Source organism: Naegleria fowleri (assembly GCF_008403515.1).
Source record: "Naegleria fowleri strain ATCC 30894 chromosome Unknown tig7, whole genome shotgun sequence".
Classification (NCBI taxonomy): Eukaryota; Heterolobosea; class Eutetramitea; order Acrasida; family Naegleriidae; genus Naegleria; species Naegleria fowleri.
This window is the reverse complement of record NW_025407939.1, coordinates 139,797-164,007: the sequence shown is the minus strand read 5'-3', so window position 1 is coordinate 164,007 and position 24,211 is coordinate 139,797. Positions and strand designations below refer to the sequence as shown.

The window sequence follows — 24,211 nt, the reverse complement described above, 5'->3', positions numbered from 1 at the left end:
AAAACAACACATCAATAGAATCATCATGGGAATTTCTCAATTTTATAAAACACTCACTGCTCTGTTCGGAGAGTCCTATGTTACCGTCAAGGACCGATTGAAAAATAATCGGAAAGACTCAAGATACATTCCTCCTCACGATACTTATGATAATATCTATTTTGATTTCAATACATTACTCTATAAAGCAACACGAGGCTCAAAGAAATTATTGAAGTTAAAACAAAAGCATGGACTGTTGAAGAGCAAAGACACTAAGACCATACAATTTGAAGATGAAGAGGGAAATTTTGAACAAATTATAATTGAGGAAGAAGAATTAGTTTCGAATGAACAAGAAACGGAAATACCAACCGAGACTAAAATAGTATTTAATACTGTAGTTTTGGATCAAGTAATGAGAGTTTTAAATCATTTTCACATGCGAGAATCCATATTTATGGCAGTTGACGGACCTGCACCTAGAAGCAAATTAATTACCCAAAAATTGAGACGATATCAAAAATCACCATCCAACAATGCCGGAAATACTTTTGTTTCTTTTTTGAACATTTCAGAATATGATGGAACTACTCCACTTACGCCAATGCAAAAAACTTATCTGCATTTAATACAGAAAAATATTATTCACGAGAGAAAAGAAAAAACGGCGATTAGTTCCGACTGGTTCTCCCCTGGAACTATGTTTATGGAAGAAACATATCTATTGCTAGGTCATTTAGGCGCTAAGGTACTGATATCAGGAATATTCAAAACACCACATTCGAATGGTCTTACATTCTACATATCGCCTGCTGAAAGAGAAGGAGAAGGAGAATTCAAAATTATTGAACATATATATGCTACAGACACAAAAGAAAAACATCCAAAAAGAGATTTGATTATCTCTGGAGATTCAGATTTTGTGCTGTATGCCCTTAATTTACCACCTCACAGACACGTGACACTCTTGAAAGACATGCCAAATACTTATCATTTATTTGACATTACCAAGCTAAAGAAAATTATTGCCCAGCAATGCAACATTACTTCAGATCAAGATTTGTCAAGGGTTATTAGAGATATTACATTCTTGTCCATGATTAGCGGAAACGATTATATTTCAAGACTTAAATACTACGATCCCAGGCAATACTTGGAAGCATACATTCATATTCAAAGGAAATACAACGATGGAGAACATCAGTTTCTTATTGAATTTGATGTGGAAAACCCACACCTTATGAAAATCAACATCCCTTTTCTTCTGAAGCTACATTCCGGCATTGACAATTCAAGATCACCCAAGAATAAGAAAGAAGGAGTTGACATGATGTATGAAAACGAAAACATCATTAATAATATTCCCCTCAAGCAAGTACTACCGTTTTTACTGACTAAACTCTTAAACGTGGGAGAAGTCATTGAAGATTATGAATTCGTAGGTGAACAATGGAAATTAACACTCAGAGTTGGAGAATCATTTATAGTGGATAGCGAAGGCTCATCTAAACATGAAGCATTGAAGAATGCATGTCAGAAAATTTTCTTTGCGTACGAGTACGGAGAATTATATGAGGAAGCCAAAGCCAGAGTCTCTCACTTTGACAGCAAAGAAAAATTTAACCAATTTCTTTCCTTCTTCTTTGCAGAGCAAGTAGAGAAACATGTCTCAACCATAAACAAATTGAAACAACGAGAGTGTGAAGATGGGTCAACCTTTGTGATGGACTATCTCGTCATGTGTACATGGTTTATGAGTTATGTTCACGGAAAGTGTCTTGGATATAATCAGTATTACAAGTCGGCACAAATACCCTACATGAATGACTTGATCATTCTAGCAAGAAATGAACTCCAAAAAGGAAACACATGCATCACTGTCACTGTGCCCAAAACAGATGATTTCATTTTGACACCTTTAGAGTGCTGTGTGTCTTCCTGTGTGTCGTACAAGTAAGTAATGATTTGTAGTTTTGAAACAATGTTTTACACATGGATGACCTCTTGAAATCATCATTCTTGATTCATGTGATGTGGATATTTCTTATCATTATTTGAAAATTGCTAATAATTTATTGGAAACTTTAGAAACAAACATATTGTACCAATTGAGGAAGTAAGAGATATTCTTGAAAACTCTCCTATACGATATTTATTTGACGTGAAGGAAGATTTTTTCCATGTTCTTGGAGATTGGACAAAGGAGGACACATTAAGAAAGATTCGACAAGTCATCAATGACAAATTACAACAAGTTCCAAATAGACATGATTATTCTCACCTTCTTCAACCTCAACCTACGATCAAAATGACCTTCGACCCAAACCATATTCATCACCATTTGTTAACCATGCCAGCATCCTCTCTGCTACCATCCAGTTGTCAATACAATGCAAATGACCACATGAATCGTTTGAAGAATATTCGAGTACAACAGGAATTTGTGAAACCTCATCAATCCTACAAGGACAGTAATGTCTTCCAGGACATTTTGATGAAAAGAAGCAATAGAATCAAATGGCAAGAACAAAGTGTTAGAAAGTTTCACACGCTTCTGAAACGATTGCTCAAGTGAGAGACAACTCAGAGTGTTTGAAATGTACGGTCTCCACGCAGTCTCAACACAAGATGAACGGTGTTTTTTGTGAGCGATGTATGGTCTCCAAGAGGTGATGAACTGGTTCCTAAGATATTTTTAGTAGCATCTAAGGTTCATCATCTGTGGTACTGAATGTCAAATAAAACATTCGTCACAGCAATGGTTCGAACAATAACAACAAAAAAATCAGACGAAACATGCAACTATTTGTCAAAACACTCACTGGTAGAACTATCACATTGGAGGTTGAGTCTAATGACTCGATTGAGAATGTGAAGAGCAAAATCACAGATAAGGAAGGAATTCCAGCTGATCAACAGCGTTTGATCTATGCAGGCAAGCAATTGGAGGATGGAAGAACACTCTCTGACTACAACGTTCAAAAGGATGCTACCCTTCATTTGGTCTTAAGATTGAGAGGTGGAATGCAATTGTTTGTGAAAACCTTAACTGGAAAAACTATCACATTGGAAGTAGAGTCCAACGACTCGATTGAGAATGTGAAGAGCAAAATTGCTGATAAAGAGGGAATTCCAGCCGATCAACAACGTTTAATTTACGCTGGCAAACAATTGGAGGATGGAAGAACAATCTCTGATTACAACTTGCAAAAAGATTCGACCATTCACCTTGTGTTGAGACTTCGTGGAGGAACTCTTTGTATTTAACCAAACATCAACACTCTACAACTCTTCCTGTAAATAAAAAAAAGGGTTGAATGGCAATCATGCCAATTGAATAACATTTGCCTTTCCTCCAACATGGCACAAAATCCACTTAATTTGGGTACTGTTGTCGGATATTGCAAAGTTCAGTCCCAAATTGTAAAATAATTTTTGTCTATTTATTGATGCGAAATAGCTCAATTTGCTCATTCTTAGAGAACATCTACCTCTTTCGTCGTTGTTGTGTATTTGGTGCATTTCCAGGCATATAAAACGGAGGTCCACCCATTCCTGGTGGAGGTGGAAATACAGGAGGATGTGGATGATAATGATGAGGTGGAGGTGGATATAAATGTTGTTGTGGAGGAGGGAATCGCATCGGTGGAGGATTATGATGTGGTGGTGGATTATTAGGATAGGGTTGTCGATGTTGCATTGGAGGAGTCATCATGGCAGAAGAGGGAGGTAAACTAGGAGGTGTAGGATAATACGGTGTTGATGAAGGTTGTTCCGATAGATTTGGAGTAAGATTAGTCGTAATAGGATTGGACATGTGACTTGAACTCGACGACGATGACATGGCAGAACCGGAAGACATGGCTGGAAAAGGAGGCAGTGAATTTGCACTAGGCATCAACAAATGATGATCCCCATGAGACATGATGGAATGTTGATGATAATTGGATGAAGAGTGAAGAGCAGAAGTGGATGGTGATGCTGCTGCGGTAGTGGTGGTGGAGGCTGCGGTTGTTGTGGTCGGTGTGGTTGAAGTGGGAGGTTTAGAAGGAGGAGCGAGAGTAGTAGTAGCCACAACTTCCGAAGAGGATAATGACAATCCACCGCCACTTGTCATGACCATCATGGTAGTGGAAGGCTTTTGTTCGTGGATGGAAGGTGGTGGTTGAGCATTTGTAGATGCCGATGATGATGTTGTTGGTGCTATTGTTGCTGATGATGAAGAAGGTACAGATTTAACGGTTGGTTCGGACAACAACATTTTGGAAAGAACATCCATCGTCTTCCGAGCAGATTGAATGGTCTGAGAGAGTTGTTGGCGTTCCTTTTCCTTCTCAATTTCATGGATGGCCTGATTCTCGAGTAAAAACTTCTTGCGTTTCATTAACGTTTGTTCCTGCTCAATATGTTCTTGCAAGGTTTGTAATTCTTCGGGTGATATTTGCCATTGGGAAGTAAAATGATTCATATATTCTACAAATTTTGTATTTTCATACGAATCACCACTCTTTCCAGTCGTACTCCCACTATCGGTTTCATCATCATCCACACGGGAAATTTTCTTCTTTTGTGTCCTTCTTTTTGAAATTTTAGAGCTTTGATTCTCTCCGTACTTGTTGTTCGTCAGATAATTACAGATGAGAAGCGTTTGATCCTTGTCAATCTTGATCCTTCGCTTCCACACAGTTTCGATTTGAGTGGGATTACTGCGTGCGCGTTTGTACATTTTTTTTAATGAATTTTTAATTTTTTGAATTAATTTTTTAATTTTTTGAACTTTTAAATATTGATCTTTTGACGAATTGGAATAAGGTGATTGGAGACCATCAATCCAACTGTAATTATATGAATATTTGAACATCACAATGTATCATAAATGCAACAAGATTAATTGAAAATCATGGAATTCTCAAAACTTACCAAATATTGCAATACCAATCAAAAACACGTCAAGGAAAAACGTCAAACTTGACTGAGTATTACTGGTCAAGATGAAAGAGGCCATACCACGATAACTCAATGATCCAGGTGACAACATTAAAACAGAAACACCTTTGTTGAATAAGTATGGTTAATAATTTTCCATTCCTAGTCAGGACCATTCATCCATTCCAGAATAAACTTACCTGCCACAACCACAGGAGGAGTATGAGAAATCACAGTGTACAAATTTGCTAACAGTCCAACAACCGTCGCTGCAATGGCTGTAGAAATTTCAATGTGGAGGAAAGACAAGAAGTAGTTGATCAAGTGAGCAGCCAAAGAAGTAATGGCAATGGTAATCATAGTTGGAAGGTGTTGAGGAACTTTACGACTTATCATGGTCACAGTTGTTAATAATATTACCACTAATATTCTTGCCCAGATCGCGAGTGGTTGTCTGGTGATATCGTTGGCTTCACTTTCAGATAATTTTGGTATTTGATGGACAATACCAGCTGTGAAAATTAATCCAAATCCTAGTTTTAGAATAATACTAAAAGCATTCGTCAATCTAGTAATTCCTGATAATGAGGCTCCAATTGAAATCTCTTGTAGAGATGTTGTTATTATTGAGCCTGGAAGAAATTGATACGATGTGCACAAGCCTGAGAGATAATTAAGATCGATTTAGAATTCCAATAAAAATTAATGAATTTCCAACCTACCACAAAGTGCAACAGAAATATAATAATAATCAAACAGGATCCACTTCATGAGAATGCCAATTAAACCTCCCAATACCGAGGCCACTGCCGGAAGAACAGTAGCAAAAAAAGGCATGGATGAGCAAAAGTAATTGAGAACTCCAATGATTAGACCCACAATCAAGCAAGTTAAAACTTCAGCGACATTTCCTTTCCATAAAATTACAAATAATCCTGGTGTGATAAAGTGGAAAAAGAGTGCAATCATGGGATGAGAATAAATATTAGGTTCTCGAACAATTTCGTTAACAGCTTTTTGAGCATCATCAATCGTGTAGTATCCATGTGAAATATTACTTGCCACCTTATCTAATTTTGTCAATTTGTCCATATTTACAGTTTGACTTTCAATTTTAACAAAATAGGTAAACATGTTGTCATTTGATGCATTTGGTCTGTGACCGAACGCAATCCATATACCGCTATAATCATCAAATATGTTTATCAAAATTTCAGATAGAGAAATAATGAAACAAACCTTGGCTAAATAAATCATTTGTTAAGCAAAGACAACCATTCGAATGGAGACTGACACTTACCGTGCAAGAAAAATAGGCATCAATTCCATAATATGTAGAGATCAGTGTAAGACGGAATTCAGTTTGATTTGTACTCAATCCATAAATAGATAAAGCAAAAGCCAGATCTAATATCACATGAAGAGGGGTTCATACATGTCACAGACAGTAATACTAATATTTTAACCTACCAATAAGCAATGAATGAACTTTTTTTCTATCCTCATCTGAAAGATCCTTGTATAATATTTTTGATTGGATCTTATCAACTTTTCCAGTAAAGAACCATTTGAATGAGGCAATCACTTTTTCGGTCCAAGTTAGTGTTTTTTCAACCTCAATTGGTCCAGTGTTGTCTTCCTCAAAATCACCTGTAGTAGAATCGTTCTCAAATTTAAAATCATTAGCTCCTGTTTCCACATCATTATCCTCAATGTATTTTGCATTTTCTTTCCTCCACTTCTGCTCCTTTTTCTTAAATCTCATAGTGTTTCTTGATCGTTTCAGAAACCATGATCTTAATGTTCTTTTCTGTGAAGGAAGTAAAATAGGAGCAGCTGTATCTGCTGATCCTTTGAGAAATTGAAATGGTTTTGTTTTATGTCCAAGACTATCTGAAGAAAACACGTGTGGAATTCTTTCCTTAAGTGACATTCCAGTCTTTTTTTCAATTTTTGTGGCAGCATCATGCGCACTTTCAATAAATGTCCAATTACAGAAGTTCCTCCTGCAGTCAATTCATTCTCAATGTATTTCTTCATGGATTCATCCGACAAAATTTCTGGCTGATACGTTGGATCCATCACTAATGAACTGATTGATTCCATCGATTCAGAAGGCCTTAAAAATGTTGGCGTGGTGTCGTTTCCTTGAAAAGATTGATCGTCATGTTCAAGAGGAGGAGCTGTGTCAACTAAGGCCTCTTCTTCCGTGCTATATTCTGCATCATCGTCGACCGTAATTTCAGTTCCAAAAGGTTTCAATTCCTCATCAGCAATTTTCATTGGAGAACCAGTGTCAACACTCTTGTGGTGATTCATTCGATGAATTTTAATTGATCCTTTTTTTGTAAAACTCTGTTTATCCTCCTGATTATGAGATGATGCTACATTTGGAACTGGCTCCAAAACTATTTGATTGGCTCGTTGTTGTTGAGAAATGGTAGTTGGATTCACTGTGTTGACATTCAACATTGGTCTCTTCCGAAATGAATCGCTCGGCGTTCCAGGAACTCCAAAATGAAATCCCGATTGCTCAAATTCATTCATACCACCACGAATAAAAGGAGAATTGGAAGGAGTGGAGGCTGTCATGGTGTGTTTGGTTGAGAACTTGTCATCTCCTAATTGAGCCGAAGAGGAACCTGTTGTTGCTTGTAAAGTAGACGTGTTTGCCAGACTCTCTTGATGATAACTTTGTGTTCCCATGACATTGAGATCGACATGTTCGAGTGGATGATTCAATAATTGGACATGATGATGACGTTGATGATGATGCTGAGTCGGACTCGTAGCCTTCGGAACAATGACCTTCACTTGATCACTGAATGTGTTGTCCAGTTGAGGAGTATTTTCATTCTCTTCCGTTGGGGTGTCGTAGGGATTCTTGATCACCACCACATTTGATGATGGAATAGCTCGAGAATCCAAATTATTTGTTGTATTATGTTGATGATGGACTTCTTCCGAAGTGAGATTTCCGTGTGGATGATGATGATGGCTCACTTCAGAATTTGAGATATTAGTTTGAAAAGTAACATGATGAGGTTGGGAAGGGGACAAGGAAACAAGACCTGTAGCTGTTGTGGATAATGTTGAGATGGGTTGTTGTGATGGAGACAATGGGAGGTTTGAATGTTGTTGCATTTTTTCGACTGTTGACACCAACATTTACAAAATGGATAACATGTCAATTCGGGGTTTGATCATTAAAAAGGAAATACAAGAGGTCTCGTCTTGGGTATTACTACATTATTTAGATATTATGTTCTGTTTTTACAACTCTTCTGAATAACGATGTTTGTTGATTCCACTCCTTGATTTCCACATGTGAAATTGTGGAAACATAATTACATGACCATACAATCCTTATTGTTATTGTGTTTCGCATTCTTTCCTCCATTCTTCTTCTTTCCATCATTGTCACCACCTTCCGAATCAGAATCATTTCCATCCTCCGATTCTTCAGCATTATTCGCTTGGTTGTTGTTTTGTCCTTTTTGTTGTTCCACATTGAAAATGTAATCATCGGCCATTCTGACACCTTTTCTCTTTTCATTGTAACTCCATAGAATTTCTCCATCTTCAAGTTTGTAGGCAGAACAAATTGCAACTCCCTTATCTGGCTTAATCATTGGAGAAAAGAAGGATCTTACAAGACATAATTGAGGATTGGTAATGAAAAGTTTGTCGTCACCCTTCTTGCATGTGAAACGTTTACAAAATGAAAGGTCAAATCCTTTTTCAGCTTCTGATAAATCGCCTCCACTTCCGTGATAACATTCGTGTACTTTTTGCCATCTAATGGATCCATCTTTCATGTTAAAAGCAATTAGTTGAACATCCAAACGTTGTTGAATGGTGAGGAATCTACGTTGATCAATGACTTGTCTAGAAAATACAAGTACTCTTGATTCTTCATTGGAGTTTGGACAAAGAGGTTCAGAAATTGCATGTTGAATGTGTGAAAACTCAAACATGAATTGAGCATCCTTCTTCCATGATAGTGTTTGGCTCCATTTCAATTGGAATGATCCTCCTAACATGTTTGATCTGTTTTCAATAAATTCATAATAGGAAATTAATTTCTCGTCTTTCTGAATCGTGACAATACCGTCCAATCTTGAAATTCCTGGTCTAGTTTCACTAGTTTGTTTTTCAACAATGAAAACCTTGTCAGGTGACATTTCAGATGGAAGTAATTCTTTCAATTGTAAAATTCGCCCAATATCTGGTTGAATAATTGCAAGATCTGGGTTTTCTCCAACAATGAAATGCCAATTTGAGATTTCTTTAAATTGTAATTGTTTCAATTGTTTTGACTTGGGGTCACCACAAATCTTTTTCAAATTAATAATATGAGTTCTCTTTCCTTCTCTGTTCACAACTCTCATTTCTCCTTCGTATTCATTCAATATACAGAAAACAGGAGATTTCTTTGGTCTGAACAACATTTGACGATCTCTGGATTGTCCTGACGCTGAAACAGTCACAGTTAACGTGTTACCATCAAAGATGTATAGTTTTGGTTTTTCAACAAAACCAAAGGAAGGTATTTTTCGAGTGGTTTCAGTGTTACTGCCACTACTACTCGATGTAGAATAACTTTTCTGTGTTCCTGAAGTCGTTTGAGTAATTTCACTACTCGTGACAGGTGAAACAATCACATGTTGAGCATCACGAGAATTTGTTAAAGTATTTGTGATTGAAAATGGAACAAGAGCATTGGATGGATGTGAATCATGAGCACTTGGTGAAAGTCCAGTAATTGCAACCGTTCTCAATGATCTAGGTTCTCCTACTTGTTTGGTTTGTTCCTCAGTCCAAATACTTGTCAATTTGGTAAAATCAATACTCTTGTCACGAACAATATTTTCACCAATCAAGACACACATTCCATCGAAATGTTCATTCTTTCGAGTTCCAGCAATTTCAGTAAATGAAGAGACACAACACACTCGTTCTCTCTTTTCATTAATCATGTGAAATTTTGTAATGGGATCATTCAAGATCAAGTTCACTTTCATTCCATTCTTCTTATTGAAACACACCACTTGTTGAGGCAATTGAACAATGATTGAATTTTCAGTCTGTGTGAAAGCATTCACAAACATGTAATTCACACGACGTGAAGTTGGTAACTTTTCATCGACCAATTCACTCCACCTCACCACATGTCCCAATAAATCAAAACAACCCAAAATATTTCCATAGAGGACATAGACAAAATGACCATCATACAAGTACAGACAACTGTAATTTGTGAATTGATATCCCAAATCAGGAGAGTCATTAAAAGCAGTCAATGGGAACATGTGTGTGACCTCTTCACCACTGAGTCCTTTTTGAGAATTGTTTTGGAGTGCTTGTGCCGTATTGGTGTTTCCACTCGATTGTTGTTGTTGATTCGATGAGGATCCTCCTCCTCCCGATGAGAGTTGTTGAGCAAAATTTGGCAAATTGGAATTATTATTGTTGGAAACATTACTACTCAGAGAGTTTGACGAGCCATGTGATTGTTTCAATGCTGGAGAGGAAGGAGACTGTGGAAGAGAATTTGCTGTCTGGCTAGCACCAACGGAATGTTGAATATTGTTTTTATCACTCGAGAGATCATTCTTCTTGTGTGCGACAGGTTCCGTATTTTGATACTGAATGGGAATGTGTGTGTAGAGCAGTGTCAATCGTTTTGGATCCTTTTGTGTTAAATGAAAGTGTTTTCGATACAAGGTATCAAACACCACACGAATGGTTTGAATATCGTTAAAGTCAAAGATACGACTTCCAGTGGAGGCATCAAATACAATATTGTTGAAGAGACAGCAACGATTGGGAGTGTGAAGAAGTTGATAGAGAAAACGAAGTGATTGAAGACACCATTGAGAATTTACACGAAGGAGAATGGTGTTGATTTCTTCGAAAGTGAAGAAGGGAAAGATGTTTGGAAGGACCGAAACTATGTTCTCGGTCATGTTGTTGTTCACAGACTGGGTGTTTTGTTTGTCTGTCATTTTTTTTTGATGGATGACAGCTGTGTGATGATTGCAAATTAGGCAAACCATACCATGAGTTGTTGGTGTTTTGTTTAAAGTAATGATTATAAGTTAGTGTCAAACAGCTGAAATAAGTAAGTTTGTGATTTATCTGTTCTTATTTCGAATAGAGTGATTATAAAGAATGATTAAGGAAAATGCAATACAAACTCGAGTTCGTTCACCTTTTCGAAAGTTCAACCCGTCATTGTTCTTTCATCAAAGAAAACATTCTCAACTTCTCGAACAAAGAGGATATTGAGAATGTCGAGTATTTGAAGCAATCATCACACCAGACAATCCATAACTAATGTCCTTCATCTCTTTGGAGAACATGTCTTTGAAATCGTCATGTTTTGCTTGTTTGAGGAAGGTACGAATATCAATATCATTGGTTGATCGAAGGAATGGATAGTCAGATGGGAATGTCGCTGGTGAAGTGATGGAAAGACCTCTGATTTGAGACATCCAAGCAGATTCAGTGTCCAATGCGAAAGAATAGGCTGCTAGAGCTTCATCTCTTGCATGAACAAAAAAGTCTTCAGAAATGTCCTTCTTTAAAGAGGAAATTAAGAATTCCACACTTCTTTGAATGTTGAGTGGGTCTTCCGTGTAGTTGGGATAGTCACCAACCAAGAAGATGCTTGCAGAAAGACCAAAGTTATGGAAAAGTGTCGTTGATATTGGTCTACTGATTGTAAAATATGAAAAACCTCCTTGTGAACGAACCACATCAAATCCATATCTTGAAAGTATAACATTATAGAGTTGAGCTCTGAGGTTGGATGGATTTTCTGAGTTAATACTGTTTCCAGGGTAAATTGCTGTAACAAGAGCCTTGTTGGTGGAATAAGACAAAACTTCACATGTGTAGGAGGTGTTCTGAAGTGTTAAATCTTTTGGATATTCAGCTGTGAATTTTGAAACTTGACGTTTGTCATAAATATCATAACCAAGAATTTCAGCTGGTTTTGCAATCCTTGGAATGGTGCCAAACCATTTCTCTAATTGAGGCAACAAGTTCTCAACAACAACATCGCCGACAATGTTGATTTCAAATCGATTTACATTCTTGTTGTCATTGTCACGAATCAAGGAAAAATGTTGAGATACCCATTGCTGGACAGCAAGAGGATTTAAATTTTTGAAATCTTCTAAGGTGGCACGATGAAGTCTGTGCTCATTAGGGAAAGCTGATTTCAAAACCTTATCAATTGAATAGCTGTTGATGGAGGTCATTGAATCGAATTTGTCATCAATTTCAAGACCTTGATCTTTTTGGAACTTGGCAATAACCTTTTTCTTCACATTGTTGTTATAGATTGGATTCATAGATAATCTTAGCTTCTTGAATGTGTCCGCATAAGACTTGGATTTCATGTCACAAAGAATGTCAAGAGAGGAAGGATAATTCATACAGGCAGCACTGAGTTCAGCACTAAGAATAATGTTGTCTCCTCCACACCTCAAACCAACATTAGAAGCCTGTGGATAATACTGTTCTTTCTCAGAGGTTAAAAATCGAGATCCTCCAACAATATTAAAGTTCACAAATTCACAAGCTCCGTTGATATTTGGACTTTCGCTGTTCTTTCCACCAAGAGAGGTAATTTCAATATACGAAAGACCTTTCTTGTATGACATGTTGCTGTCAGATTTCTTAAGATTGACTCTCAATCCATTGGAAAGTTTGAAAATTGATATACCTAAATTATCATCTTTAAACTCTAATACATAGGTTCCAGTTGAGGTTGGTTCAGGTACTGAGATAGATGGAGAAGTGGACAATGACATCAAGGCATTCAGAGCTGAAGCATCCAAGCTAAATGAAGTTGGTGTATCGCTGTGAATTATTTCTTTGATAAGAGTAGCAATTTCTTCTTTTGTTGGTTTGGCGTTTCTGGTCATGTCATCCGATCTTCCCAAGAATACTGCAGCAGAAATTTCAGATGTACGTTTCACATTTTCAAAGATGGTTGGTTTTTGTGGATCAACGACATCTGAAAGGCCTTGCAGCAAGTATTGAGCTGTTGCTTTGACATGCTCCAATGTAGATCCCATGGCAAAGCTAAGACCAAGGAATTGAGATCTGGCTGCATACGAGTCGTGTACATTCAAAAACTCAAAGTTTGGATCTTCATTTCCAAGTAACTCTATGGCGAGAGTTTTTGAATCTTGAGTATTGGCGTAATAGGTTGGAATAGCATGTATGACATCGAGAGCATAGGAAACAGCGATAACGATTGCAGGGTAAGGTTCCTTTGCAATTTGTCTTAATTCGTCAATGGCCAACTTGAAATCTTCCCTCCATGTGGATAATTCAGGTTGTGGGCCTGGTGTAAGAATGGAAAGAATTGTTAACTTTGAGGCAAAAGGATACTCATTAGAAAGAACTACTCCTGCCGATCGTGTTGTGAAATCCAAATCTGGGTATTGCATGGACATTTTTACCAATACTTGTGCCGTGTAAACCAACTGAAACACCATATCGGATATTTCTTTTCTGTAATAGTTATAATTTCTCGGAAATCCTTCATATTTTGAAGTAATCATCAAGTTAAAGTTGATTCCATTCAATCCATTAATTTCATCCAAGTAGATGAGAGGAGATTTTGGTGTTGCATGACCTGGATCTACTTGCTGTGGTTTTGGTGCGAGAGTAGGTACCTTCGCAGACCAGTATTTAGTCACCATGGTTTCGAGTTTGTCCAAGTCAAAGTCTCCAACAATGAATAATTTCATATTGCTCAATTTGTACCACTTATTGTAGAATTTGTTTAGATCAGAGGCCTTCCATGCTCTTATAGAGTCAGTTTTTCCAATAGGGAAACGTTTAGCAACTGTGAATGTATCTCCACCGTGATTTTCAAATGTTGCAGATAAAGCTTGATAGTAGCTATTGTTTGCTCTTCGAGCCTCTCCTAAAACAGCTCCTTTTTCAGTTTCTAAACTGTCGTCTAGAACTTCTGCAAGTTGAACTTGATTATAGAGAATTTTCATATTTCGTTCAAAGCTTTCCTCAACATTTGAACTAATTTTTGAGTTGTATAACTCATAAACTGTACTTCTAAAATAGGTGTATGCATTAAATTCTCCCACGTCACTTGTTTCTATTTGTTTCCACACACCACCTCTACCTGGAAATTCTTTCGAGTTGTCAAAAGCCATGTGCTCAACCATGTGGGCAATACCTTCCTCTCCGTTTTCTTCGTTACAACTTCCAGTATATACTTGCATCAATGATGTGAATCGATTCTTAATGAATGAATTATGCAAAAGAACATATTGAAGGCCGTTTTGAAAAATGGTGCCTTTTCTAATGGTTGAAGAAGCAGAAGTGACACCAGAGTTCTTTGATTCATTTACAATGGCATGTAAATTTGCAGTCATTTGGGGAGCAATCAAAAACAAGCCTAATAAATAAACAACTAGAATAACAATTAATCCAATAGGAATACAACAGCAACAACATGTACAACATGCTATTATTGAGTTGGAAATTTTTCTCTTATTATTTGGTTGTCTTGAACGAAATCTTTCATCGATGGTATATAAATAGGTTCCATTGTCCTCCGCTTCCATCATTCTTTGATTATCGGAAATTCCTCTTCTTGATGATGGGTGGTTGTTGTTGGTTTCATCAGCATACGATTGTTCTTGTTGTTGACTATGAATTAAACCGTCTGTTGAATCTCTCGGATTATATTCTCTTAATTCTTCATCATGATGATGATGATGATAGGAGGGCTCTTCTAGTTGTTGTTGTTCAGTGGCACCGAATTCTCTTTCATCATGGTCACCCACAACGCGAGGGTGATCTTCGCTCATTTTTTGATGGTTCTATTCCTATTCCAGTCTGGAAAGTTTTATTCTTGATCTTTGCTATCCTGTGGTGGCGACTGAAACTTGTTCACAACAAAGCATCATTAATGAAATCACCGATTGTGTAAACGGTGATTAACCGATTGTGTAAAAAGATGTTAACTAGTAACAATAAATAAAAGGATTTTAGTTCTGCTTGTTGGGAGAGTGTTGTTGAGCTGGCTGTTGTTGTTTGTTAGAGTGTGGTTGACGATCCTTGGATTGTTGCTTACCATTGTTATCTAACTGTTGTTTCCAATTCGAACCATACTCTTCCTCATACCAGGTATCCCACTCTGTTAGCAAACTCTCAAGCTCATTAATTTTGTGATCTTTCTCTTCAAGTTCTTTAAGGTGTCCGAGCTCTCGTTGCAAATTCATCAGACCCTTGTCAATGTTATTAAACTCATGCTTCTCTCTGAGCTCAATCAAAGAAAGTAGCTCAAATTTAAGAATTTTGGGAAGTTTTTCTTCCTTGTCAATGATATCCCTAATTTTTTCAAAACATTCGTCCAATTGTTTTTTGTGCTTCATTCTTGCAAGAATTGTACCTGCTACAGGTAAGAACAGAGTGAGGAGTCTGATGTTCAGCTCATTGGGAGTGCCTAACAACTTTTCCATTATTTTAAATCCAATAGACGTGTCTACAACCAAGCATGATACAAGCTTTGCGATAAATAAAATATTGTTACATCTTCTTCTATAGTATTGATATTCTTCTTCGAGAGCCTTTGAACTGTCTGTGGCGTTAAATTGTTCCATAAAGCCTTTTTGACAAGTAGTTAAGAGCTTCTTTTTGATATCTGCAATAACAACATCTTCCAGTTGAGACACGTTTTCTTCAAGTTGCTCTTTCAATAGGTTACCAATCGTGTTATAAATTCCTCTTTCAACAGCTTGTTCATACAAAATGTCAACCCAAGCTTGTTGCATTGTTGGTGATTGCTTGTAGAAGGAAAACTTTTTGAAAATATGATGACGTGTTCTTTCATAGCTTTGTGGTGTGTGACTGACCTGACTTGTCAGTTTGTCAAATCCAGAAGTAAGCTTGCTCATCAAAGTCTTAATAAAATCAATGGTATCACTCTCCGAACGATGCTTCTTTGCTTCAGTTTGAGGTTTGTGTTGTTTGAAAGAAGGTCTCTGCTGTTGTCTCTCATGGGTCTGGACTTGCTCATTTTGTTTTCTTGGTTGGAAGGATTTTACATTTGGATTCAAGGTAGAGGTGCTTGCTGCAGTTGTTGCTGATGATGCAGAGGAAGTAGATGGCTCAGTCTTTGCCTTCTCTTGATTGACATCATTGTCTTGTTGTGGGCTCGACTCTGATCTTCTTGGTTTTTGTATTTGTCTTCTATGGAGGTGGTGCGTTGGTTTGGTGGTACCTTGTTTGGATTCTCCAGCACTACCTCCTATTGCTGTGGCTGCTCTCATGATCAGAATTCGTTGAGAGAAGGCAGTTAGTTGTACGGAATGTACATCATGATGATCACGAACAAAATTTTCCACCATCAAGAAAACATGAGAGTTTTGTTTGTTGATCAACAAGGAGGATGATGATGTATATACTCACCTGATGATGATGCTGAGGTTGAGGAGGAGGACTGATTATCCTTACTCTGTTTTGCTTCTTCTTGATTGGAAGACTGTTTTTCGGAAGATGCCTTTTCCGATTTCTTCAAACTCTTCAAATATTGTTGATATTCAGCCTCGAATTTTTCTTCATCGTAATCTTCATCGTATTCTTGGTAATCCTCTTTAGAGAGGCCCCTACCACGGCCACTTTGTTGTTGTTCGTGTACTTCTTCCTCGTCTTCAATATCGGCCCATTCTTCATCATCTTCTGCGTGTTGTTGTTGTTGTTCTTGTTTGGACATTTTTTTGTGTGTGAGGGATGAAAGGATTTTACAACGCAGAATTCCCAACGTTTTATTGGATCTTGTCACACTGCGTGATGACAGTTTGACATTACGATAGGGTATTGACATGTACATCCGAGAGGTGATATTCACTGAACGAGTCTTGCTCCAATACTTGTCTTTTTAATTGTAATTTAATAGCTGTTCCAATTTCATATCTCGAAATAAAGGATGCCAATTCTGAGTATCCTCTTGCCAATGCTTCTTCTTCTGCTGTTCTCCAATACTTTACATAACTCAAGATAGCAACAACAATTACCAATAAAAGATACTTACATAATTTTTGAGAGATTTTTCAGCTCCATGCTTCAACAAACAATGAACAACATCGAAATAACCATACATGGCTGCAATATGTAGGCAAGTATTTTCAGCTCTTGTAAATTTAATATTCAACTCAATGTTTGGGAAGGAGCACAAATATTTCACAACATGAAGTTGATTTCTCCAACACGCCATTGCGAGCGGTGTCATGTGATCCTGATTGGTGTTATTGTTGTTGTGAATCATGATTTCATAGGATGAATGGATGGCCATATGGTTTCATCGGAATCATTCAAATTCATTTAAATTCATTTAAATTCATTCAAACATTTTCAACTTCCAATATCGAACCAATACAAACCGAGTCTTGCTGATTCATGTTACATTTTCCTTCCTCTACAAATAATTTTACAATATTCAACAATCCATGTTCCGCAGCAAGTTTGAGAGGAAAATACAACGACGAAGAAGAAGAAGACCTTTGTTGTTGTTTTAGAGCAGATCGAAGAGCCTTTTCATCTCCACGAAGAGTCAGTCGTTCCAAACTCTCGGAAAGCATTTTTTGTTTTCTATGACAAGCTTGAAAGGTGTTTGTTTTCTCGGCGTGGGATGGAACAGAGATCTTGAGTGACAATAATTTCCAACAAGAGATATCAAAAAACAAACGCATATGTCCGAATCCTCCTCTTCATCCACCGCCCACACTCTCAGCTCTCAAATATGTTCTGCTCTTCGTTCTGCTGCTCTTAAACAACACTGGCAACAAGCTCATGTCATAGGACTCCAACTCTCCTCTCCACAAGCGCTTCAGGATGGTTCTTTCAAATTCTATCACCATTCCAAGAATGATCTGGCCATCTTTTACAAGGACATTCCGAATGATATTTCCATTGTGAGAGGAGAGGGAATTTGTGAAAAGATGAAAGCAGAGGAATTTCTCAACACCTTCCTATCGAATGATATGACCATTCGGAAACAATTTGATGCTCATGTGATGCGAAGTGAAATTGTGGAAAGGTGGAAGGATCAAGATGGAGAATGGTTTGTGGAATACTTTGCGAGTCCATCATTAGGTGAGTTGTATGAGAGTTTGTTTCTTTGTTTAGTTGTTTGTTTGATTGTATATTCACCACATGTGTGATGTTGGGTTTAAATGTATGAAAATTAAAAACAACAAATGAAATGGAAAACATCGAATATTCGCAACCATTGACATGCATCAAATTATGGACAATGGCATCTCTCTAGCCATGATCTCCTCGAGAGACTTTGTCAACATTTATCACATTGAAACACTTCCCAAGAGCAATGAATTCATTTACACCTCCACGAGTGTTCCTGAATCGATTGGATATCAATTGCCATCCAATGTTTCAACAGTAAAAGGAGCTGTTCGAGGAGTCAATGTGGTCTCTACACTTCGGTTGCAACAACTGGAAAATGGTGATTTGAAAATGGTCTATGTGAATCATGCCAAGCCAAATGGATGGATTCCATTTAGTGTGATCAATGCTTCCATATTTGGAGTGCCACAAGTATTGAAACAGACAGCGTTGTATCTGAGAAGCAAATTACGACCATTGAATCATGAGGAACCTGGTTTAAAGAATTTGAAACAATAATCAAAGTCCCTCCAATGATCAACAGGTTGAACTGTTTGTCACAAAATAATGATTCATTCATATTCCAGATATGCAAAATGACATTCATTGACATGAAATGTGTTGGATGAGTTGAAATTGAGGAACTTTTAAATCTTTGAATATATTTATATATTTATTTACATTCATCTAAATGTCGTATTCTAACTTAATCATCATTCAATCACCTTCTTGGTGTATTTGGAGAAGGTTCCTGTTTGTAGCTTGAAAGAGTTTCAAATATTTCCTCAGAGGATGTGGAAGAGCTCATTAATAATTTCTTTAACCATCCCATTTCATTGGACTTGGTTTTGTGTTTTGGCACAGATATCTTTGAAGAATCGTTTGTAGTCGTTACAATGGGTGGATTTTTGTCACTTCCTCTTGGAGTGGTTGCTGTTTCCATATTTGAATCAATGTTACAAGGAAGTGTGGAACCGTCACATTTGTGAGAGCATTCAATGAGAACTCTTCCAGAAGGTACTAGACAGGTCTTGTCAAATTCATGCAATTTGTTGTTGGCTCGATCGAATGAGAAGAATTTTTTGCAGATGGAAATTAATTCTTCTTTTTCAGTGTCACTAATTTTCAAAGTGGGATCTAAAATCCAATCAATATTTAACAATCGAACAGTCACAACATCTACCGAGTTAATGGCAATGGTTTTAAATTTGATTTCAATTTGCCATTGGAAATTATAAACTGGTTTCAAAATTGAAGGACTTTCCTTCTTCATGATACAATCCGTTCTCTGATGAAGAATTCCAAACGAACATCCATCAGGATCTGCACCTTCTTCATATCTTCTAAATTCAACACTCCAAGATCCTCGAACGTCCTTTGGTTGTAAAGGAACTTTAGATTGTAAAATCGCAGCTGCAATTTTACCTAGTGTTGAGACAACTACCAGTTGTGCAATTCCACAAAGATATCGAAGAATTTCTGGATGATTTGGCGAGTATAATTTTGTTAACACTTTTTTCATATCCGATTCATCGAGAGTGGATGGCACGTGATTCAATGCTTCAAAATAATCATTTTCAGTAAGTGATTCATAATACAAGACATGATTGTGTGAATGATCATGGTTGGGAGTAGTATCACTATTATTGGAATGTTGTTGATGAAAACATGAATCATTAAATAACTTTCCCAATCCATTCAATAATTCCATAAACATGGAGATTCCATTATTCTGTTGTTCCTGAGAGGATCTCCTCCATGGAATCATTTCAAAAATTCGTGGAGTTGTGAAAAGATCATTAGTCAGCAGTCTTTTCACATCACCATGACAAGTCGAAGAGGAAGGAATGAACACTAATTGTTCCACAGATTCATCGGATAATATGGTCCTAGAGGTGACTGAACAAGTTTCCGAAAGAGGTTTCTTGACACACACTAAAGAGATGACTCTATATTCACAAGTAAAATAATAATACAGCCAACGAATAATAATAATAATATAATAATAATTGATCATATCAGACATTTGGATTCAATCATTTCAATAATATCAATAAGTCAATAAGATGGTTTCAATATAATTGATGGATGGATGGATTGGAATTCATGACAACAACAATTCACACACAGAAATGAATTCGATCATTTCGTATCCAAAGAAGAAAACAACAACAACTTCCAACACTTACTTTAACATTCTCATTAAATCTCTTTCAAATTTCTGCTCCGAAATATCCGTATGACAAAGTTCGGTATTGAAAATTTGTCCAAGATGAGCCAAATTCGATTCTAGATCATACTTCTTTTCAAAATTGTTATACAAGGAAGTGGGAGAGGGAGTCGATGGGGAAGAAGAATTGGCAACAACTGTGGTGGAGGAAGAATTTGTTTCATTCATTGATGATGATGGAGATTTTGTTTGTATGAAAGTAGGGTTGTTATTGTTGTTGTTATTGGATTGTTCAGTGTTGGAACAATGGTTGCTTCCATGATCATCGGTTGAGAGATGGGTGGATCTGAAACGAGAAAAGAGAGATGGCATTTTTTTGGTGGTGGGAAATGCCAACTGTCAAATTTGATGGGCCTTTTACAAAAAGGAGTTTTGAAGTTGCGTTAGGGAAATATTTCGAATTCAAATAGTATTCTGGAAGGTGTTTATAAATGGAATAATATTGTTTTTGTCAACAACTTGGTGAACTTGTGTGAAATTGAACCAATTCATCATTTCCTCATTTCAATTAGAACTACACTACTACGTTCATTCAAAATTCTCTACAGTATCCGATAAAGCAGCTTCTACAGTTTCCTTTCGATATCTTCTAAATTCAATAATCATTACAAAAAGCCACAACACCAACGAGAAAAAGAATAGCAACAAGATGCAATCAAAAATACTTGCAAAGTGAAAGAGACATTTTGGAAAATTCTCCAAACTAGTTCCATAAATGAAATAATTCCAATAAGAGAGAGGAATGTCATTGGGAATGTTCAATAAAAGTGCTAATAAGATTAAGAGACGTGTTAAAATAGTTGGACCTCCATTCGTGTTGCTTCCTGATGTGAATTCAGATGATGTGGAATAGTGAGGATTCATTCTACTCTTTTTGGAAAAGAGTTTTGCGAAAAGTCCACTAAAAATAATTAATGTGGAAATAATGGCAATTGGCACTCGTTGAAACAATAATGCTGAAAATTGAAGCCATTTGTAAATTTCCACATTTTGAAGATTATTCGAATGGAGAGCTCTCAATAAAATGGCAATGATTGAAAACACAAAACATAAAGTGGCAAACGCTTCAAATGAAAAAATGGTCCAAAAGATTCTTGCTCCATATGTTCGAATCCATGAGGTGTTTCTTTGAAAGGTGGATCTCATTCGTTCTTCTTCTCTTTCTTCTGCAATTTGTGAATGAAGAATAGCTCTGTAGGACTTGTCCTTTGAGAGTGAAAATCCGGATCGATATTTTCTTTGATAATTCAGTGACAATGTTAAAAACAATGCTGACAATGAATGCATCATCATTCCACAAATAGTCATGGCATATAAAAATCGAGAATCTCTTTTCAATTCGGTTGGTTTTCCAAAATGTACTGCATTTAACACTGCTCTCAATGAAACCAATAAAAAGTAAACAATCCACAATGTATTCGAGATGGCACTCGTTCGAATTCTTTTTTTCAAATGTGGTAAAAACACTGAATTATAAGATGAAAAGACAATACTCGCAAACAACAAAGACATGACTGCAATGACAATATATAAGGAAAAGGTCGAAGGAGCTTGAACCAAAACATCATATCTACCAATATTTGGATTCAAATAAAGAGCAGAAGGACAAATTGGAAGATGAAATGCAAAATCTAAATCATCCATGACGGAATAATTAGAAATAATGACACCACGCACTAAATTTAGTGGAGAATTCATGATGGAATTTGATTTAGAAATGGCAGTCATCTTTTCAGGAATGGGCATCATAGAGTCTGACATTGCAAAAACGTTCAACATGTGAAATGAAGAGTCATCTGCCACTGCGATTGGTTTTGGCAACAATGAAAAAAGAATAATGGAAATACAAAAAAGGAATAGATGATGAAAATGTCGTTGTTGTAGAGGCGATGATGATACAGATGGTTGATTGGGAGAAGGGGAAAACGAGAGGTGGAGGTGGTGATGGAGTTTGGACCCAGCTCTCTTGGACATTTTGAATTTTTTTTCTTTTGATTATAATTAATTTGACGTTTGACGGTTTAAATGTTTTAATCCGATGTTAATTTTTTTTTAATCAAAGGAAAGAATTATGAATTGTTGTTCTAATGACCTTGTTCCAACATTTGACAAGTGTTCTTAACACTCAGGGTTCTTTACCGTCTCTTTTTCAATAATTCTTATGAAGAAGGAAGAAAGAATTAAAATATCAAATAAATATTATTGTAAAAAAAATATTCAATCTTTCTTAACAGCCTCTCACGATCATCATGAATCATCATTACCTCCCGAACAGTAATATTTCTCATCCGCTTGAAAATCCAAACTCTCCAAGCACAAATCCATCCATGATGAATTATAACAGTCCCATGCATAGAAGCATCTCACAGGCAACTAGTCTTGGCCAACAACAACATGTTGCTGGTTTTCAAGCCTCATTACCCTCGGGATCAAATCTTCATTCTTCTCATTCATCCTCTAATTTATTATCTTCTCCGAATACGAGTGGTTCAGCCTTTGGTAGTAGTCATAGCAGCCCAGCTTTACCGGTAAATACTTCTGATCATCATCCAACTACACCACCTACGAGTGTACGTTCAAGTACCATGTATGGAGCTGGAGCAATATCATTATCACAACAGGAAGCGGTGAAAAACTTTTTGAAGAATAGAGAGTTTCCTCCGCGTTTAATGAAACGAATACAAGATATTAAAGCACCATCTTTGGAGGGATGTGTGGAATTGGGCAAAAGTGAGTCATGGAAAGAAATGCTTAAACTTTGTGAGAAACAATTACAATTACCTGGAAGACCACACGAGTTGTTACAGTGGAGATTATGCCAATTAGTGAGCTTGCTTCGATTGAATATTGCTGAATATGCACAACAATGTGTGGACATGATGGGAGATTTGGAAAATAACTCGAGTTACTTTTATGAAAAGTATCCAAATATTTATAATACAAGTGGTGCCAACAGTAAATCTGGAAATATGATGCCATTCAGTATCCTCATCATCAAGGCAATTATTCCTCTGATCCAATATATTGATAATCCTGCAAGTCAACAACAACAGCAACAACAAGTGATTCAACAACAACAATCGAATCCAAATTTACCTCCGCTACCAACAGTGACTGACGCATCAGCTATTGCTATGGAGCGATTGTATGCACTTCTCAAAGTTTGTTCAGATCAAATCAAAGATGAGAATGGGCAGCACACTGGTGGAATTTTGTACAGTAAGAGAGCTAAAATGCATTCTAAAATGACTATTTCATATACACCATTTGAAGGATCACAAGAAGAATGGAGAATTAGAGAACAACGAGTGGTATTCTTTATTGTGACCTGTCACATCGCAAGAAAAGAATATTATCTTGCTCTCCAAATTTTGGAAAAGATGTTAAAGTATTATGCTCCAATGGAAAAAACAGATTTTGAATCATATCAAAGATTGGAATCATTAGTTGGATGTCTTTATTTGCAACAGGGAGTTTTAAAGCCAGCAAAAGAGCACTTTTTAAATGTCGAGAAAAGAGTAAACAATCCAGAACGATCAATCATTGTTCGATCCAACAGTGGATATATGAAATTTGCATTGGGATACTACGCAGATGCTTGTAAAGATTTTGATTTTATTTTGAAAGAATTAGATCCTTTCTGTGTTAATGCAGCCAACAACAAGGCCATTTGTGAATTGTACATGTGCGAACTCACCAAAGCTATTGAAACACTTGAAGATTTCATTCGACAAGATCCTTCTAAAACCTTGGAAGAAACCCTTGTATATAATCTGTGTACTTTATACGATCTAGAAAGCACGGAGAGCAACGAAAAGAAAATGGTCATTTCTTCGTTGGCCCATAGATTCAGAGGTGACGACTTTGTGAATTGGATCAAATAAATTATTAGTGCTTTTT

At 36.7% G+C, this 24,211-nt stretch overlaps 12 protein-coding genes across 12 annotated transcripts; 4 read left to right on the top strand and 8 right to left on the bottom strand.

Annotated features, from left to right (window-relative positions):
* Window positions 1–25: 25 nt before the first annotated feature.
* Window positions 26–2,557, top strand: FDP41_010777 (uncharacterized protein; the record flags this gene model as incomplete). The annotated part of the gene is made up of 2 exons (XM_044701111.1): window positions 26–1,935; window positions 2,071–2,557. 2 exons carry the CDS (start codon window positions 26–28, stop codon window positions 2,555–2,557), a joined length of 2,397 nt encoding a protein of 798 aa, XP_044567511.1.
* A 221-nt stretch (window positions 2,558–2,778) lies between these two features.
* FDP41_010776 (uncharacterized protein) lies at window positions 2,779–3,249 on the top strand (the record flags this gene model as incomplete). The annotated part of the gene is made up of 1 exon (XM_044701110.1): window positions 2,779–3,249. One exon carries the CDS (start codon window positions 2,779–2,781, stop codon window positions 3,247–3,249), a length of 471 nt encoding a protein of 156 aa, XP_044567510.1.
* A 220-nt stretch (window positions 3,250–3,469) lies between these two features.
* FDP41_010775 (uncharacterized protein) lies at window positions 3,470–4,708 on the bottom strand (the record flags this gene model as incomplete). The annotated part of the gene is made up of 1 exon (XM_044701109.1): window positions 3,470–4,708. One exon carries the CDS (start codon window positions 4,706–4,708, stop codon window positions 3,470–3,472), a length of 1,239 nt encoding a protein of 412 aa, XP_044567509.1.
* Window positions 4,709–4,761: 53 nt separating this feature from the next.
* On the bottom strand, window positions 4,762–8,052 carry FDP41_010774 (uncharacterized protein; the record flags this gene model as incomplete). Its single annotated transcript, XM_044701108.1, has 7 exons — window positions 4,762–4,817; window positions 4,903–5,034; window positions 5,109–5,570; window positions 5,631–6,147; window positions 6,209–6,315; window positions 6,379–6,847; window positions 6,904–8,052. The coding sequence occupies 7 exons, from the start codon at window positions 8,050–8,052 to the stop codon at window positions 4,762–4,764; spliced, it is 2,892 nt and encodes a 963-aa protein (XP_044567508.1).
* Window positions 8,053–8,255: 203 nt separating this feature from the next.
* Window positions 8,256–10,916, bottom strand: FDP41_010773 (uncharacterized protein; the record flags this gene model as incomplete). The annotated part of the gene is made up of 1 exon (XM_044701107.1): window positions 8,256–10,916. One exon carries the CDS (start codon window positions 10,914–10,916, stop codon window positions 8,256–8,258), a length of 2,661 nt encoding a protein of 886 aa, XP_044567507.1.
* A 255-nt stretch (window positions 10,917–11,171) lies between these two features.
* Window positions 11,172–14,765, bottom strand: FDP41_010772 (uncharacterized protein; the record flags this gene model as incomplete). The annotated part of the gene is made up of 1 exon (XM_044701106.1): window positions 11,172–14,765. One exon carries the CDS (start codon window positions 14,763–14,765, stop codon window positions 11,172–11,174), a length of 3,594 nt encoding a protein of 1,197 aa, XP_044567506.1.
* A 180-nt stretch (window positions 14,766–14,945) lies between these two features.
* On the bottom strand, window positions 14,946–16,672 carry FDP41_010771 (uncharacterized protein; the record flags this gene model as incomplete). The annotated part of the gene is made up of 2 exons (XM_044701105.1): window positions 14,946–16,219; window positions 16,369–16,672. The coding sequence occupies 2 exons, from the start codon at window positions 16,670–16,672 to the stop codon at window positions 14,946–14,948; spliced, it is 1,578 nt and encodes a 525-aa protein (XP_044567505.1).
* A 91-nt stretch (window positions 16,673–16,763) lies between these two features.
* FDP41_010770 (uncharacterized protein) lies at window positions 16,764–17,537 on the bottom strand (the record flags this gene model as incomplete). The annotated part of the gene is made up of 3 exons (XM_044701104.1): window positions 16,764–16,940; window positions 16,991–17,194; window positions 17,340–17,537. The coding sequence occupies 3 exons, from the start codon at window positions 17,535–17,537 to the stop codon at window positions 16,764–16,766; spliced, it is 579 nt and encodes a 192-aa protein (XP_044567504.1).
* Window positions 17,538–17,648: 111 nt separating this feature from the next.
* FDP41_010769 (uncharacterized protein) lies at window positions 17,649–18,600 on the top strand (the record flags this gene model as incomplete). Its single annotated transcript, XM_044701102.1, has 2 exons — window positions 17,649–18,051; window positions 18,227–18,600. The coding sequence occupies 2 exons, from the start codon at window positions 17,649–17,651 to the stop codon at window positions 18,598–18,600; spliced, it is 777 nt and encodes a 258-aa protein (XP_044567503.1).
* A 202-nt stretch (window positions 18,601–18,802) lies between these two features.
* On the bottom strand, window positions 18,803–20,623 carry FDP41_010768 (uncharacterized protein; the record flags this gene model as incomplete). Its single annotated transcript, XM_044701101.1, has 2 exons — window positions 18,803–20,030; window positions 20,271–20,623. 2 exons carry the CDS (start codon window positions 20,621–20,623, stop codon window positions 18,803–18,805), a joined length of 1,581 nt encoding a protein of 526 aa, XP_044567502.1.
* A 216-nt stretch (window positions 20,624–20,839) lies between these two features.
* Window positions 20,840–22,285, bottom strand: FDP41_010767 (uncharacterized protein; the record flags this gene model as incomplete). Its single annotated transcript, XM_044701100.1, has 1 exon — window positions 20,840–22,285. The coding sequence occupies one exon, from the start codon at window positions 22,283–22,285 to the stop codon at window positions 20,840–20,842; it is 1,446 nt and encodes a 481-aa protein (XP_044567501.1).
* A 275-nt stretch (window positions 22,286–22,560) lies between these two features.
* On the top strand, window positions 22,561–24,195 carry FDP41_010766 (uncharacterized protein; the record flags this gene model as incomplete). Its single annotated transcript, XM_044701099.1, has 1 exon — window positions 22,561–24,195. The coding sequence occupies one exon, from the start codon at window positions 22,561–22,563 to the stop codon at window positions 24,193–24,195; it is 1,635 nt and encodes a 544-aa protein (XP_044567500.1).
* Window positions 24,196–24,211: the final 16 nt, after the last annotated feature.